Source organism: Pagrus major, chromosome 22 (assembly GCF_040436345.1).
Source record: "Pagrus major chromosome 22, Pma_NU_1.0".
NCBI lineage: Eukaryota > Metazoa > Chordata > Actinopteri > Spariformes > Sparidae > Pagrus > Pagrus major.
The window spans coordinates 13811864-13830456 of record NC_133236.1 but is presented as its reverse complement, the minus strand read 5'-3'; the positions used below and the strand labels follow the sequence as shown (position 1 = coordinate 13830456).

The 18593-nt window shown below is 39.9% G+C and overlaps 1 protein-coding gene across 1 annotated transcript; it reads left to right on the top strand.

Moving 5' to 3' along the window:
- The first annotated feature begins 12667 nt into the window (after positions 1 to 12667).
- katnbl1 (katanin p80 subunit B-like 1) lies at positions 12668 to 17935 on the top strand. The gene is made up of 10 exons (XM_073492280.1): positions 12668 to 12831; positions 13437 to 13575; positions 13714 to 13751; positions 13957 to 14239; positions 14333 to 14448; positions 14545 to 14595; positions 15031 to 15120; positions 15398 to 15502; positions 16504 to 16597; positions 17313 to 17935. Exons 2-10 carry the CDS (start codon positions 13567 to 13569, stop codon positions 17343 to 17345), a joined length of 819 nt encoding a protein of 272 aa, XP_073348381.1. The 5' UTR covers positions 12668 to 12831; positions 13437 to 13566; the 3' UTR covers positions 17346 to 17935.
- The last annotated feature ends 658 nt before the right edge of the window (positions 17936 to 18593 follow it).

Sequence of the window (18593 nt, the reverse complement as noted above, 5' to 3'; positions counted from 1 at the left end):
ATGTCAACTCCACATCTGTCCTTGACTTCTTGATATATTTCGGATGGTCCTCCCAAGAAAAACTACAGCATCAGTTATTACACCCAGTGCCCCAAAAGAACTTAACGTTGTGTGGAAAGTAGTGTTTTTCGATGCATATCAATTCTGAATACTTTGAAACAGTTCCAGTGTGTTACCCACTTTTATTGAATATAAATATTTTTCAAGAAATTGTATCGTGCCAACACTAGCAGAAAGCTAGCATAACCAGGATTGAATGCACCCGTTACGTAACCCTTATGTCCTCATTTCACAGAAAAACTGAGAGAACCATGTAAGTGCAGTGAGTCAAACTTGAACCACGAGGTTATTCAATAAACTGTGATGGAGTAATAGTTTAACTAACCTGGGAGTTTGTTTAGAGCCTGTTTGATCGACTGGCCACATGTGTTCACTTGTTCGACCTCACCTTAGAGATGTTGCTGCAATCCAAGATCGGAGCAATTATTTCTGGAGTACAATGTTATTGTAGCCATTAGAACTAATCACCAAGGTTATGAAAATAAAAGCCAACAAAGTGCATCTACTGTATGTCCTGCTAAACATACCGCAGCCCTTTACCCAGCATCAACCCATGGCACTGTTCAAAACAAGATGTCCAAGCTGGAGGGTCATCCTGCAGTACAAATAGAGCTGCCCTTTCCAGACATTCCTGCCTGAGAGGTGCAGCACATAGATGCATCCATTTCCCGTCAATTTCATGCTCTGTGCTATGAACGACCAGAGCACAGAAGATTTCCAGAGACTGCAAGCCAAGACATACATTCAACAAATTCAATCTATAAATCTCTGGCTGAAAAAGATACAAATATAAGGAGAACCTCAGTGCAGCCATGTGTTCCATTCATGCTAAGAAATGTGGTTTGCAGTCTTCAGCGTGAGAGCACTTTATCATCATTTGGTCCGTGCACATGCTGTGAAGTTACACAAGTGTATTTTTACTGGCCAGGCCTGAGTTTCACATCCTGAACTTAAATGGTTATTGTGACTAATGTAGGCTTTTGATGATGTTATAGAAGCGCTCAGGCAAGTGGAACGAGAGGGCTCTTAAAAATATGAAACTTGTGAAAGTAAAAGAGGCTTGAGTCAGGGTCAGAGGTCAAAAGTGAAGGGGGCAGCTGAGATTTCGGGTTACTATGCGAGGGTCAGCATGCCTGTGATGGTGTGACGGAGGTTAGGCTCTGAGTTACCGCTTGTCAGGAGCTGCTCGCGTGTGTTTTGATGTGATTTGTATTGTTGTGGCGTAATTGAATTACTGAAACCTTTGCCCTGGTTGTAAACGATAATGGAAGACATCCATATCCTGCAGCACATTTCACACATGCCTTGATGGCTTCTTATTCCTCCTAATTCTGAGAAGTGCAGTTGCCTATATTTATAGCTACACCTTTCACGTTACATGAAGTAATTTGATCTATTGTCAACAGAGATTGCAAAAGTACAAGAGTAGAAGTACTATTCAACTCGTTTACTCAAGTAATAGTAAGAAAGTACACGCTCTGAAAAGTACAAAAGTAATCTCTAAAGGCCATTTCTGTGCAAAGCTAACTGAACCTCACATCATATTACATCATATGTTTGTAAATGCACCAGAAAGATTGAGTTGATTGTCGAGTCTCATTCCCAGGACGTCAAATAGAGACATTTTGGGTTGGTAAAGCATCACGAGCACAGCAAAAACTTGAGAAAACAAGAAAATCCAGGCAGAGGGCTGCAGATACGAGACACTAACGCGCTTTTCTCCCTATTCGAGTCTCCCTCTCTGTCTGTTTCTGTCTTGTTACATCATTTCGTCTCGCTGCATCTGCCATGCATGATATGCACTGATAGGTTGAAGTCAGTTTTGTGATGCTGAGAAGGCGGCGTGCAGAGACACAAAATAAAAATAATAGATAATCCCCCTCAAATGCGTTGAAACTAAAGTAACAAGCCTGTTTTGCAAAGGGAAGTAGTTAAACGTTCAGATATTTTCGTTCAGATGTAGGGAGGAAAAGTGAAAAGTTGTCAGAAAAAATGAATACTCAAGTAAAGTACAGATACCTGAAAAATCAGTACAGTACTTGTTGTTTCATACATGCACCCGTATGTGCCACCTGCACTTCTAAACAGGTTTCCCTGCCCTTATCAATTCTTAATAGTACATGGTGTTTGCATATCATTGCATAACTTCCCCAGACGTCAACCTGAAACTAAACTCAAACAGAAAACGGAGCAGGCAGGGCCTCTAAAAATGCTTGATTTGCAGCAATTAGTCAACTCACCTACAGTAAACATAGTAATCACACTGTACTATGTCTATGTGTGCTTCCCAACTGTGTAGTTTAAAAGTATGAAAGCTGGTCATGATACATTTACCACTTTAAACAATTTGACCATCAAAGATTGTACTAGACGGGATGTTAGATGCCTTAAGATGTGTTTAAACCTCATGAAGAATCTTAAGGGCCCGTGAGAGAACAAACCACACCACCACCTCTTCCCTGCCATGTCTGTGTGCAGCTTCTTCCTTCACTCTGCACACTGTGTGACTGTCTTTGCGTAATCTTTGTGGCTTCTTGCAGGGAGAGACTTTGGCAGCCCTGCGACTGTATAAAAACTCTTTGTGAGACCATCCGAGGTGGACTAAACTTCTGGATCCCACAGCCGCTGGCAGCAAAGCCTTCTGTCTAGACACCCAGCCAGATGTACAGAAGCTGCAGACTCACACTGCCATCTGGTGTTGGAACGCGCTCCTTGAGAACGCATACCTTCAGCATCTGTTTGCTGTAAAAGGCCACCTACATGGAGATCTGTAGGACTCGACTGAAAGGGATCTCCCACTCATCCAAACGAGCCTCCCCGGCCGACTAGAGGCTCAAATAAATCAGCGCTTCAGCTTGAAACTGCAAACAAACTTGGCAGAAAACAGATCCACACGGGCTGAATGACGAGTCAGTCATGCAGCTTGAAATAAACATGCGACCTGTGCTGTCCTGTGTTCGGTTTCTTTATGAATGACTGTGGTCGGTAGAAAGCTTCAGTTCACCGGTGACTGCGGTGGTAAAACGAAGAAAACAATCTCTCAGATAAAAACACTGTCCACTAAACAAATCATACGCAGATTTGAGAAAAAAATCTTCCTTCTCTTCTTTGTCGTGAGGAAACAAAACTGTGCAGAAAAAATGAAGCAATGCTTTAGTGCTGCTGCTTGAAATGTGCGAGATAACATCTGAATGTAAACAACTTCAATCAAGTGATTCCCTGTAGTCCTTTATTACTTGACAAAGTATGGGAACATTCCTGCAGTCAGCCATACAGCTGATGCGTGTTAGACATCATTAGTACAGTCAAATTACATCAGCATGTCTCCTGCTGGTCCTGATCCATGAGGAGAGGACAATAATGATCAAAGGATCTGAAGTGGATGATGTAGAGAGGCTCAGCTGAGATGCAGTTCTATGGGTTGCGAGGGTTATTACGTGATTCCCCGGGGAACTTCACCCAAGGCCTGATGAGTCAAAGCCCGGTTTGAGAACTCCTGGGCACCATGACAGGAAGGCTCAAATCGCTGCCACCTCTCCCTTCCTGACATCTTCGCCCTACCTTTGATCGTATTTGGTTTGCGGTCTGCCGACGAGGACCACGCGTAATCCATCGAACAGAGGTGCTGTGTGTGAAGCACCTCTCAAAACATTCTTACGTAATGTCAACACAATTACCCACATTAAGCTCTAGTGGCTATGAGTACATTCAAGGGAACCAGGTTCCCTCATGTGAGAGTTTTTATGAAGGGGAAGGGGCACGGTGGACAGGAAAAGACAGATTAGGGAGCCAAGGTGATTGGTTTTAGCAAGTTCAGTAGCGCGTCCTCTCCGTCTCTTGATAAAAGAAAGTAGCAGATTAGTTTCCTTGTTTGTTTTCGGCCCAAGGGAAGGAGCTCTGGGCTTCAACTTGTCAATGGCTTCAATTGTTTCACACTGTGCTTTGTAATGACTTCAGATCTGACTGTATAGAGAGGACTTTATTTAGTAATGGATTAATCACACAGCAGCACAAATCTGAGAATGAGTGTCATTTTGAAAGTGTCCTTGGATAAATTAATAAGACAACTTCTGCCCATTTGTCCCTCAGAACAGAGCTACAAGAGGTGGTGGTTAAAATCTCGCCCATGAAATAGATTATTCAATAACTTCATACACCATCAGTAGTCATCAACAGCATTAAGTAAACAGACGTAATAGGACATTTCCAATATGGAAAGCTTCAGCTGTGGTATTTTCTGTTGCGTTACTGTGGCAATCCTGGTATTATCACAATGCTATATGTCATTTATCTGACGGGGATTGAAAAACATGGACGATAGCAATTCGTTCACACTGCTTCATTACCTGGCCACAAGCAGTGCTTTATAGACCAGTGCTACCAAGTATAGCAACTTGCAACAAATAAATACTCAGAAATGTGGGACTTCCAAGCGCAAATCAGCAATATCAATGTAACATTAGCTTAACACTTCGCCCTCTATCCCAACAGGAATTGGGACATCCTACTCCATGGCATGAATGCGCAAAAACGGACAAGTAGGGCTAAGTAGTAGGGGCAAGGAGTGTATTGGGACTGGGCCTAAAAGTGCTAGCAGCTCTGTCAGGTTGTACTTGAAGCATAGCGGTCCTTTGAGCTAAATGCTAACAAGCACACAATAACAAATCGGATGTATGGCAGGTTTTGTTGTCATATAGTTATATACATTCGTCTGTTATTAGTAAAAAAAAAATCATCTGGTAACCTTTAACATCTGTACAAAATTTTGTGCCAGTCCAACTTGTAGATGTTAAGATATTTTACTTTTTTACTAACTTTGACCTGCCAGGGGCAAGACAAGAGAATACAGATCAGCAAAGTCTGGAATCATCCTTTAGGGTTCATCAATGTTTGTCCTAAAAACATAACACTTAATAAAAAAAAAAAACCTTATGTCACAGCCTCATGCTACAAGCTAACACATTTAAGTGTTCTTTTGCATGTCACTAGCAATTAATCAGGATCGATTTATTCTCAAAGATAAGTAATCAGCATTTGACATAGAAGACCATTAGCAGAACTGAGGAGGATTAAATGCAGCCACAGGCCAAGTGAATGCAGGTTTGGATGAATTAAACTTCACTTTTACTGCTGATAGGGATGAGCGAGGTAAAATGTGTGATGCAGGCGGACGGGGACCAAATGTATTGAGTATAATCTAGTTCTCATATTACCCAATAATCAAAATGTGAGGAGGGATGAGTTTATTTAGTTTGTCACATCATTTTAACTAATTTCATTTTAGCTCATTTCTACTCTCGCAGCTATTAAAATTCAATCTCCCTCAGCTCTAATTACTGCCAAATGTTTCCATTTTCACACTTCTATGGTGATTCTACATGGTTGTTAAGTGTGTTAATGCTAACGAGTTAGCGAGAGGTCTTGATTTTCATGCCCCATAGAGTTGGACTGGTTTCATTTGTTCCATTAGCGTGTAAAAAGTGACTGAATACCACAGCTCAATTCATATTTCACTGCAAACAATATGGCATTATAAGTCTTGCTGCTTGTGAGAAATAAGTCCATCCTAAAGAGACTCTAGCCAGCGCTGTGTTTTTGATCTGCAGGAAATCTTGTCGTATAAATCCTTCCGCGATAATGTAAATCTCCTCATACTCTTAGGGTCTTTGTGGGTGGTTGCTTTTGTTCGAGAAAATCTGATTTAGCGGTCCTCTAATTCGTTTTAAGAAAGGAAATATGTTAACAAAAAGACCCAGGGGACTGGAATAAACACAGTCTGTGGCTTATTGAATTCTCTCAGGGAGCTGATACAGGCCTATAGATAATCAGTTTCATCATCAAATACACTGCAGGCTGTAAAATGTGTATGCAAACAGATTGTCCGGTTATCAAAAAAGAAATGCATCACTGACAATCTGTGTGATCTCTGTCATAAAACACACAGTGTCAGCACTGTTGTGTTATTTTCTACAACTTGGACAGATGCGTAAAAAATCCATTTCAAATGGACCATAAAGTATGACTAATGTATTAATGTGCATATTGGAATTTACCTGTAATCTTATCAATTTTATTGCCTTTTGTTTGTACATAATATTTTTATTTTCTCCACTCCAGTCAGGCTGTCCTTCTAACTTGCTGAGGGTTAAACTGAGAAAATTGCATAACTCAGTTATGATAATTAAATCTGTCTCAACTTCTAAGCTAAAACATCTGTATGCTGATTTGTTTTGAGGCAAAATGATGCACTCCGTAATGACTAGCATGTGCTCAGGAGACTGCCCTGCTGCTATATGTTACAGAACCACCACTGTGAAGCACACAAGGGGTGGACACAATATCATGAACACTTGGATGGATTCCATTATGTGTGTTTTCTAATGATGGTTTATGTTGACAGATGTCAGAAATTGATTTGTATGTTTATGATGTGTATGACTTGCGAGAGTTTACATCGTCAGATTGTATAATTGCAGTGTTGGTGTGGTGAGAGTGACAAACACTGTGCATTGACAATAACACGCTATATCCATAAAATTTGGGTTTAAAGGTGCACTATGAAATTTTAATCAGAAGAGAAAGATCTTCATTAACTTATTTTTTTATGCCTAAACAAATGAAATAAACAAACTCTAATTTTCATGACTGTTCAGTGACCGACTACATTTCAACATTTGTAAGTGTGGCACAACTGGATGATTTTAAGGAGACCTCAGGATAGTTTTACATGTTTTAGCAACAAAAAAGGAATGTTTTTGACGAGAAGTCACGATATCTCCTGTCGTGTTTCAGGTGACCAAAACAGGTATTTTAAGCCAAAACACGGTCTTCTTCTTACTCTAACCAAGTGTTCTTTGTGCCTATTTAGCAAATGGCAGCATGGTAACAAGAAACTCAGACAGTGACCGTGGTCAGCATCAACTGAGCATGTTATCATTGTCATTTTGAGCATGTATGGTTTCTGACATTAACATTTAGCTCACAGCACCACTATTCCCAAGTCTCACAGAGCTGCTAGCAGACTCTGAATCCTGCTGATCTGTATTTGATCTGTACTGCTGCACCGTTAACCGTCTGAATATTTAGCAACAAGCCTGTAAAAACACTGCCGTTCCAAATTGGATGGTGGGTAAAATGTGATTAAAGTTTTTAAGGCTGCCACTGAACAACAGCATTTACCACAGAGATACCAAAATCAACTTATCCTTCCATTAAACGACTGAAACATTTTTTTTTTCATTTTGTTTTCATTTATTTTCATTTGTTTCTCCACGTGTATCTGCACGAGTTGGTATGTTTAAGTTGGTACTTGCAGCGGCACTCAGCTTCTTGGACACGACAAATAGAAACAGCCGCCAGGCATTTTAATTTTTGTGGCTGTCTGGGGAGACAGCCATGATTTGACTAAAGTTAATTGCAGGTAAATGCCAAAATAAAGGAACATAAAATCTTTTAATATGTTGTTGGACCACTATAAACTCCTTCTCTGTGCTTTGGCATAGACTCTACAATTTAAAAAAATGCATTAACACCTTAGAAAATCCTATTTTTCAGTGTTTTGCTTGTAATTGTGAAGCATTCTGTTTCCATTGCCTTCCCAAGATGCTGATTAAGTTTAGAGGTGGTGACAGCGCCAACCGCAGTGAGTGATTCACATTGTTTTCATTTTCATCCATCCTTTCAATGACCACTCAAGACAATCTCATGCCACGGACTTTCAGCTTCCATCGGGATACGATGAAGCTCGCAGTTGCTTTGTATTTTTTGGCATTTACGATGCCCAGTTTCAGATGTGCCAGGAAATTTTCCTCCTTTGTAACTTAACAGAGCTGCCAGAACGACTCACTCAGCCCTCTGAAATAAAAAATATTGTGAAAGAGATGCTCAAATGCGTGATCATGGGTGTGTAGCAGCCGTCTGTGGTGATAGACAACATTCTCTCCTTAAGTGTTGATGAGGGTTCTCAGTCATCCAGGTCATGGTAAATCTAGGTGCTGTATCGTAGGCAACTGGACTTGTTTCAGTTTCTCGCCTTAAAGAACTTCAGTTCATCTGAGGCGAGCTCTGTTTTTAAGCCTCTTTAAAGAGGTCATATTGTGCCCTTTTGGGTTTTGCCTTTCCTTTATTGTGTTATGAAGTATTTTTGTGCATGTCTGGAAAGTGAAAGTTCACGCCAAAGAGAGTTACTCTCTCCCACAGAAAACTCTGCTCCTGCACTGCCTGACACGCCTGGTTCGGAGTCGAGCCTTTACTTCCATAACTTATGTGTGTCACTATGTAACAGGCGTTATATATAAATGTATATATTTATATATATATTATCAAATATATACGGCTGTACCGCAGCCATGCTTACCAGCTGTAGAGGCGTTATTTTAGATCACGCTACCTTGCTCAGCATGACCCGCCTTACTCTGCCTCTGATTGGCTACATCCTGCCGTTAAGTAATGCGCTTGTGCAACTCTCATCAAAGGTTGAACAGAGGCGAGATGTCTCGCTCTGTAGCTAAAACAGAGTGTTCAAGACACAGTGTTAAAAATGTGTCAATGCACCATATGAGAAAAATAATGTGTTTTCTGAAAATTAAAGTATGTAAACCTATTCTACTAGGACTCCCAAATAAAAGTATGACCCTGAAAATTAGCATGATATGAACTCTTTAAAGCTTCAACACAATACAATACACTTATCGCTTTCTTGCTGAGAGTGAGGTGAGAAGATCTATACCACTCACACGTCTGCACACAGAAAATGAAAGGAGCTAACTGGAACCAAAAATGGTTCTTCAGACCAATCCCGTAGAAGAGCCATTTTTGTTTCTTTGCAGAATTTGCAGAATAAATGGTTCTTTGAGCAAGTATGCATACATGCAGCATACATGTAGCTTAGCCTTAAGACTAGAAACATGGGGAAACAGCTGGCTGGACTGTGTAGAAAAGTAACAAAATATGTCTACCAGCTGAAACTCAATTAACTTGTCATGTATCAATTATCTTTTGCAAAGCTGATTATGTTCTGGACTATTTCTTCACATATAAACTTCCTGGAGTCTCCTCTGGCTGCCAGATCAAATGAAGACAGTCTGGTGCGTAACATCCCCTAAAACTGCAAACTGTAATTTTTACGCTTCAGTTATTGTGCGGATTAAGTAAACAAGATCTAATGTGTTGATAAGTGAGTGTGTGTTCCTTGACGCGATGGCATACCTCCGCTCAACAAAACACACCAGTTACTGTCGTGTGTAGGTGCTATGTGTACATACATGTTCATCTGATGTCTTTAAGTTATATTGTCCTGTATAACCTATTTATGTTCCTATGTATGTGATGGTCTGTACAGACTGTGGAAAAGAACAATAGAGTCTATCTCCGTATTTACCTTCGGACAAAGCCAGGTTTCCCTCCATTTCAAGTCATTGTGCTAATCTAAGCTTCCCGACGTCTGGCTCTATGCTACATCCTGTATTTACCCCACAGATGTCACATTGGTGTTTCATCTTCCCATCTAACTTTTCCCTTAAGAAATAATCATGCGTTTAATCTCTCGTAAGGTTCTTGACTGACTTCCCTTGCTCCCTTAAGTGAAACTTATTAACACATCCACAAGTGAAGCCCAAAATGTCACCTGTGGCTTCATCCACTGATCCAGCACCTGCCTTAAATGTTTTGTTTTTGGTTGGATGTGCACTATTGCTAGTATTTTTTGTCACTGAGAATCAAATAAATTAAAGAAAAATGTCATACACTTGTATTCATGTGCGTACGCTCGTGCTTCTGCATACAGCACGTGGTAGACTTGCACGAGCAAAAGTCTTTACATAATCCATTTTGAGATGGTGCGTGGCCGAGCAGGTGTGTCCTGTCAGGACCCAGAAAGCTGTGAATAGACCTGACTAAATATTTCCAAAACAAAATACAGCTACAGCAGACTGAACTCAAACTAAACAAAATAAATCAAATTCACATTCAGATAGCCAATTCAGTCCAATTTCGCAGAAATGAATGTTCTCCATTCAATTATTGTGTGCCACATGTAAAAATGAGCAGAAACAGAAGGTTTTTGTTACACATTCACTCTCATAAACAATGTAGCTATTGTTTGAACAATTCATTGAATGGTTGGTTGGCGAGACAAAGCTGCAAACAGAGAAAAGTTCTTTATCATAGCAGGTTGAACCCAATGGCTAATACAGTACGCTCTCTAATGAACTCTATATTGCAACAAGTGGAATACGCAACAGATCTGTGGTCCTTTTTACAGATAAACAGATAAACTCATATCATCCTGCATTTTTATTCTTTCTTTTCGCTGTTTCAAGGAAAGCAAGACAGGGCGGACCACATCGGAGGTGAGAGGCTGAGGCAGGAACACATGTTGTTATCTCGGCTCAGTCTCTTCTGTAACCTGTGTTTCTGTTTCCTTTCGTGACGGAACATTGCTCAGGGTGATGTATCGTGACCAAAGGACTGAATGATTCAATTGTGAGACACGAAAAGAATGAAGGATTTGAATGGAAAAACCTGCGTCAACAGCAGAAATTCAATTTTGTGTGTATGACAATAAGCAGGTGGGGTTGTAAAGGCAGGTAACCTGAGGTCAACCTAAATCCTAACGTCGTTGTGAGATTATCATTCAAAGTTTACAGCCCTGGCCCTTCTCCTGCACTTTTCTTTCCTGCTGCCACTCTTGTTTCAACAACTAAAATTATGCAACACTGTCTCATTGTTGATTTATTTCATTCATTTTATATGTTTTGCTCTTACCGACCTTCATCAGGAGGTCAGGAAGGTTGAGACACTAAGGAAGAAAGCCTGAATAAACTTTTATTTGCATTCAGCTAGACTTCTGAAGGTCTGCCCTGCTTATTATTCACAAGCCTAAAGATGTACAGTTGTTATTCACGACACTGACAGCAGCTGCTTTCTTCTGAAGAGTTTTTTGAGGACAAAAAGGAAGAGAACAAAGGTAGAAGTCAAGATGGTGGCTGGTTCATTCGGAAACTTAACTCCTTGCTGCAGCACAATATCTTTATGAAAAAGGTCTGCGATGGGTCGTTTTTTATTAGTTTTTTTTTATTTCAGATTGATCATAATAAAAACCATGGCCTTGAATCATATGATGCACCTGGTTTATTTAGAAGCCAAAAGTTTTTAGGCTCTTATTCTTCCAGATTTAAAAGCATTCAGGGGAACAAGGGGAATGTAACTTTCTTCATGAAATGGCCTTGAGATCTTCTACCGTACATACATTTACACATTTGACTGGTTGGTTGATTAAGATGAGTTTAAATTTGCCAACTTTGCCTCCAAAGTCTGACAACAAAAAAAAAAACAAAAAAAGGTTGTTCTATTCAAAAGAGCCTTTGTTATGATTTTTTAGAGCAGATTGAAATTATATCAGTGTTGTGTCTATTTTTATTAATCAATTTTGTTAAGACGCCCATATGAAAGTCCAAAAATGTGATTTTTTTTTTTATTTGAAGTGTCTTATAAATCCACACAGGCTGGAAATATGCATAACACATATACAATACAAATCTTAATGTATCTGTCAAACTGATTTGATTAAGATCATAGAAATCGATAAATTGAAATATATATTAAATTCAGAATTTTGAGGCACTTGTACTTTGCTTGAGTACATTTTCTATTACTTTCTACTGCAACTCTACTTTTTCTTCACTATATTTCAGAGGCAAATATTGTACTTTTTACTCCTCTACATTAGTCTGGCAAACAGAATGATTATTGAAAACATAATTAACATGTACATTTTGTTATTATTGGTTCGATAAGCCTTTATTGATCACTAGAGAAAACATTCTCAAGCTTCCCTGCAGCATTATCAATATAAAACACACAGCCCCATATTTAAACCCCATATTCCAGAATAATGCCATTACAATTATGATTACTCGTGCAATAATGTGCACATCGCTTTCATGCTGCAACTGGTAATGTGGGGCTGATTAGTCTTTCAAGCCACTTCATTTTGTGAATGTAATATATTGCTAAAATAATTGTTAAATTAATTATGTACATTCCTTTTCTTCTTCTTCTTCTCCTCCTCCTCCTCCTCCTCCTCCTCCTCCTTCCTCCTGCAGTATGGACTACATGGCACTGGGTGGCGCCATGGCACATTATGATTTAAATTGCCAAGCCACTTCATTTTGTTAATGTAATATATTGCTAAAATAATTGTAAAATTAATTATGTACATTTCATCTGGGGTGAAGTTGGACTTTTCAAAGATGAGTAAAGTATCTTTGTTCGAGTGACATCTTGTTTCAGCATTTCTGAAAGGTATTTCTGTAAATCAAGCCAAAAGGCAGTTCTTCTTCTTCTTCTTCTTCTTCTTCTTCTTCTTCTTCTTCTTCTTCTTCTTCCCTTTCTTCTTCTTCTTCTTCTTCTTCTTCTTCTTCTTCTTCTTCTTCTTCTTCTTCTTCTTCTTCTTCTTCTTCTACTTCTTCTTCTTCTTCTTCTTCTCCTTCCTCTTGCAGTACAGACCACACGGCACTGGGTGGCGCCATGGCACATTAGGGTTTAAATCAGCTCCTTAATGTCCAGCAGGCGTCGCTAAAACTCCAGCTTTTCTTTGCCAAAATCAATCCCACAATCCCCACACACCGGCGGTGTATTCATTTGAATGGTAAAACTGTTAAACGCTAGCGAACCTGCACTACAGAGGAGTTGCTGTTAAGTTTAACCAGTTTTTCACGTTTTGGATTTACATACCTGGCGAGACTTCGTGGCACTCCACAAAATGACCCGGTTGGTTTTTAACTTTAATGTTTAGGTGGTGAAAGTAATCTCTGAACTGTCATTTTTGAAGCCATATGTTCCCTGAGTTGGAAGGCTAGCTAGCTTGCGCTAGCTCGCTACTAGCGGCCCAGATAGTCACTTTCAACGTCTCCGTGTATCCTTGATAGTTGAGCTATGGGCTAACATCAGAGCTAACGGTAGCTCTCCGCTAGCTTGGAACATAAGCTAACTTTGAGCTCAGGCACGTAATGAAACGCAGCGTTGCTCTCCTCCAAACATCCGTTGTCTTATTTTTAAGAAAGCATGCTACCTTAACTTTAACTAATGTAGAGTGCCATTTGTGACTTGTTGCAGCTCACCTAGCTAACGTCAGTGCTTTTACAGCAGGGGCCAACGCCTTTGTAACTCAAACTTAGCCTTTTTGTGTTGTTTATCTCATTTGAATGCTTCGCTGTTGGTCGTTTTTAGTCACACTGCTGCATTTTTAGACCGCATGTTGTGTACAGCTAGCCAACCTGTAAGTTGTTAGGCCATGAAAAGTGACTGTGACTCTTGCGACTCCTGAAACTGAGATGGATTCACCAATAATTGTTCCACAATTGTTTGCCCAACAGTTTCCCGTGTTATGGCAGCTGGTAAGCATGAGCTGTTTAGGATGATTGGCAACGGGAAGTCTTTAACATCAACCAGGATACATCCAATGGCATTCTGCGATCCTGCCTGCACCTTTCTGCTGAAAAGAACATGAAGCAGGTATGGTGATATGAAAGCAAACACCATGGCTCATTGTGTAAATAGTGGTCCACTTGTCTGTTAAATCCTGGTGACTGTGAAGTACAGTTCAGTGGTATTGTAGTTGTAGTGGCCTCATCCCTTATCCTTTTGTTTTAGGTGGATATTAGAAATAAGGAAGAATTAGATAAAGAAAGGTGAGTCTCTGATCCACACCTGTGGGATTCATCTTATTATGATCACTCACTCATTATCGGTGTCCCACAGATCATCCCACTCAGTCACTGGAGCATTAAGGCACCTTTCCATAACCATTATCACCATCTCTGTGGCTTTTTATTTGAATGGTTTCCCAAACAAAGACGGCTTCGCATCTGATCATGCCGACTTTCCTCTTGGCAGATTCCAAGTTCATTACGGAGCACAAAACCCAGGCAAAGCGAAGCGACTGACGTCTGTCAAGAGGAAGGGTTGTCCAGTGGCGGAGGTGGGCTCGAAGCTGCACCGCAAAACATCAGATGTAGGCCGTGCCAGTGACCGCGGCATGGCCAACAAAGAAAATGAGCTGACGTGCTCCGATGATGTGCGGGGCATGTACTACAATGACAACTGTGGGCTCCCTGTGAACTCTGCAGAGGCCTCCAAGATGGCAGGGGCCAGCTCCAAGTACAGCGACTTTACTGAGGTGAGTCAGAGTTAAAACGATTGCTCTGTTATGCTAAAAACTCAACTATCGTAATTCTAATTCCCTTTGTGCATTGACCGCCTGTTCACACAGCTGTCAAAGGACCATGAAGCTATGACTCACGTCCTTTTCGGAAGGAATCTACGACTAAAAGTAGCCCAAACATTATGGCGAAGAAACGCCAGTGAATTAGTGGCCTACTTAATAAGGTAAAACAACGACGGCTAATACTGCATTTTGGTGGTTTGTTTTCATTCCTCGATTACATAACATTCTTCATCTTCAATCATTTTATGCTTTCCCAGAATTCAAGACACAGGGGTGCTGCTTGACTGCTTACCTGTCTTAACAAACGAGTGAGTCTCATCTGGGTGTTTTTTCAATTCAGCTTCACTTACAATGACTGGACTGCACAATACAGCCAACCTGTAGCATCACTGGGGCTGCAGTTAATGTTTTTTCGTCTTTTGATCCAGCCTTGTATCTGTTCTTTGTTTGATCTGAACGTGTGAAAAATGTCAAAAAGTGCTATATGGTTTTAAACAACATTCCATGCCCTTTTTTTCGGTAGGTTATAATCTGCACACTGCATCCTCAATCCTGTAATTCTCTGAGAGCTCATGATTGATCATCTAGTGACTGTCAGAGCTAGTATAAGACTGAAACCAATAGTTAAGATAGTTTGAGCCAGATTTGCTGTTTTCCTTTTCCTTTTTCCTCTGTTCTTGCCCACATTTCTGAATTACAGTTCATTTTCTTTCCTTCTTTTGTCAAATGTTTTCTTATTTCAGCCTTCAAACTGAAGCACCATGTTTGTCACTTGGCTGCTGCGTTGACCTCATGCCCCAAGTAAAAGTGATTCTTGCCAGCAAATACGAAGAGTAAGTGTAACTGTGGGATCGCATGTTTGTTTAATTATCTGTCTCTTTTTTGATCTAGAAGGAGGTGAGGAGATTTGTTTTTTTTTAGTCTTAAGATGATTCACTTCTCACCAAAGAAGCTTCAGGCAGTCTGATGAATAACTGATGAATCCTCTTGAACGACTGATGAAATGTCTTTGACTTGGCACTTGTATTTTATGACCTGGTTAACAGAATTTTCATCTTTTGAATTAATGATTTGACAAACTCATCTGCATAACTTTTTGTTTTTTTGCAGACACATAAATGTTGGTTTACACTGGGTTCAATCCGTCATCAGGAAGTGGTGGCCAGAACTTTCTAAGAATGAGAAAAGACTGCGGGACAGTCGTTCAGAAGACAGGTGGGCAGTGCATGCTTCAGTAAAACCTTAGTCCCTCAATGACAACAAATGTACAACCAATGTACAATATTAAAAAATAATGCACTATTCCAAACAGAACAGACTCGACAGCCATTTTAATTGAGTGTGTTGGCAGGTAAAGTAACCTGTAGCGTCCTCTGATTCTCCTCAGCACTTACCTCTGGATGTAGTCAAGCTGGATACACTTGGATGTTGGTTAGGCTACTGTATACATGACTTTTCCAGAACAGAGTTTGCAGTTAGCTCTGGTCAAATTTCTGCATCTTTTCAAACAGGGAGAAAGGCACCCAAGCATCAGTTTACAAAATTTCTACCATATTTTTATCATCCTCTGTGAGGTGTTTTTGCTTTTCTGTCTCATAGTTTGACCCATGCCCACTTTGCATACTAACAAAGGAGACTTTTATAGTAGTTGATATCCAGTAAATAAAACATTTGTCAGGTTTTTCTAGTTGGAGCTGATTGTATAGTGCGGATGAAGTTAGCATAACATTTATGGAGTTTCTAATTCAGGGGTAATGTGAAAAAATAGACATACACACCTCTGACTGCAGTTGTGAACCTTAGTGGGTCATGTTGGGATTATTGTGACAGATATTGTGATATGAATCAGGGTTTTAGTGGGAATGGTTATTTTACATTTCATTTGGGTTGGAGAGAAAAAAATACATGAAGATTTTTGCTGACGCCTCTACCAAACAAGCATATTCCCTTATTTTAGAGAACAGGATTTGTAGGCTAGGGCATCTCTTTAGGACCACAACGTTTTATTTATGATGCATTTTATATTTATCAAATAATTACAGCTCCTGTCATTTGGATATTGCACTTGATCCTATCACATTTTCTATGAATTATTCAGCCCTAGCTCTTAGCAGTGCTGGGTGAGAGGGTGTTTCGGGTTTCTCCTGTCACTTACTGTGTGTTTCTGTGTGAACTCACTAAATATTAAAATGGTAATGTTTTTCTGTTTATTGCAGGAATATTGAAGTCATGAAGCAGCGGCTGAAGGACTTGTGGAAGGATGGAGCCCGGTTGTGTTTGGTTCCAGGATCCACGGGAGAACTGGCAAAGGTAAGATACCATTTTTATCATAGTAATTATCAGGGTCGGCTGTGTGGATGTGGAAAGTCACAGAAAAAAGTTTTAAATTAGAATTTAGCAGTCCAATAAGATATGGATTTTTCAGTTGTTCAATGTTCAAGTTTTGTGGTTACTTGTTTGAAAGTTTCATGAAACTAAAAGTGCTTCTTTAATTTTTCTTTTAACTAAAGCACATTTTTTCTTTCTGTTATGGATGAAGCTAAATTAAATACTTGCAATAGAGTTGAATTAACTCCTGCCTTTAAAAGGCTTAAAATTTACATTTTGTCACATAGATGCATACAGGTTCTGCTTCGGGTTTTTTCCCCACCCTCTGTTGATTTTGGGTGGACACTGTTAACCACTCCCATCCTAAAAAAAACTCCAGGTTCGCTGTGATCATTTGTAACAAGAGTTGAATCTGTATTTGGGTTGTGGTTCCTTTGTTTCCGTCTACACATCCTGTTACATGGGGAAAAAGCATCAAACAATAAAACCTTTCATATAGATATTTTAAAAGGAAGTAAATGTTCTGACAACTGAAACATCCCTTCTCATAGTCAGTAATATTCCAGTATGTTTTGTGTTTGAACCCAGATTTATGAACCGTTTGGATAGTGTGTAAAACAAATGTTATTTTAATGTATGCACACCATTTCAGTGGCTGTAACAACAACTATTGTGTTATCTCTTCTTCATGTTACAGGCCATCGAGGCTTATCTGTCACAGCTGCCCTGACGGTTGTCAATGTAGCACTCTGAGGATGTGACCACTACTGCCGGATCATGGCTGTGTTTTGAACTGATAATGATGCCAGAGAAATGGACTGGTTCTTTCGGCCACTTAACCTCTTACTGGGACTGAACTTGACAATTCAGACATCTCCCTCGGTTAGAGCTGGAGACTCTTAAGGAGGGCTGAGGAGCCTTTCTGCAAGAAAAAAGAAACACACAGCAAATGACTGCTTCACATTGAAGTGGACCGTCTTGTGAAGGGGCATATTAAGTGGACCTCCATGAGACTAGGTGTAACGTCGCTCTATGAAGTGCCAAGCTCTTTGTCTCTCACTACACCACTCTTTGCCATTGAATGCAAATGCACTTGTGGATGTATTGAATGCTCCTTTGTGTTGATGTTTTGCGCCTGGGTCCACCGGAATCAGGAACTTGAATCTGCAACAGTCTTAAATTATTAGACCTCCTCTTGTTTTTGTTTTTGTTTTTTAATTTTGCCTCTTCATATGACATTTGACTGTATAATGTAAAATGTAAAAACAAGTGATTCTTTTAATCTTCTTCTTTTAAATAAATTTGATAAATCAAATGTCATCTTTCATGTTTTGTTTTTGTTTTTTTGTATATACAGAGAAGAATACAGTAAGAATGAGCTTTTACATTTCAGGAGAAATAAGCTTAAAGGAAGAGTTCGCCCAAAAGTGAAAATTCTGTCATTACCTACTCAACCCCATGCTGATGGAGAATTGAGTAGTTCACATAACATTTCTGGAGTTTTCCAGTAAAATAGTGTGGCAGTATTCTCCTGAACAACTGAGGTAGATGGGGACTTGTTTTTAAATGTTAAAAAAAACGACCCCCCACACTGCCAGTCCAGTTTCTGGAAGCCTGAAATCCAAAATTGATTTGAAAAGATGTTATATACACCTTTGTTCAAAAGCTGAAATCTTCACTTTAGCTGCTAAGCTAATAGCGTCAGCATGCACCCCATCTGAAGCGGGTGTGAGATCTCGATCTTGACCACGTGTAACTTTGCAAAACAGTTTGTGGCTTCTGGAGACTTTGGTAACCATGGACAAGCTTTTTGGAGCCATTTTGTGTTTCTTTTATTGGTTGTTTTTTACATTTTAAAACAAGTCCCCATCTACTTTAGCTGTAGGAGAATGCTGCACCTGTTTCGCTGTGAAGCCCCATGAGTGTTTTATGGACTATAAAACTTCACCCGACTTTCCATCAGCATGGGAGTGAGTAG

Bases quoted from the DNA above. Each gene is read 5' to 3' on its own strand.
- katnbl1 (XM_073492280.1), top strand. The intron at 13,752-13,956 runs GTGAGTCTCTGA...TCCTCTTGGCAG, and splicing joins GAAGAATTAGATAAAGAAAG to ATTCCAAGTTCATTACGGAG. The intron at 14,596-15,030 runs GTGAGTCTCATC...TTCTTATTTCAG, and splicing joins TTACCTGTCTTAACAAACGA to CCTTCAAACTGAAGCACCAT.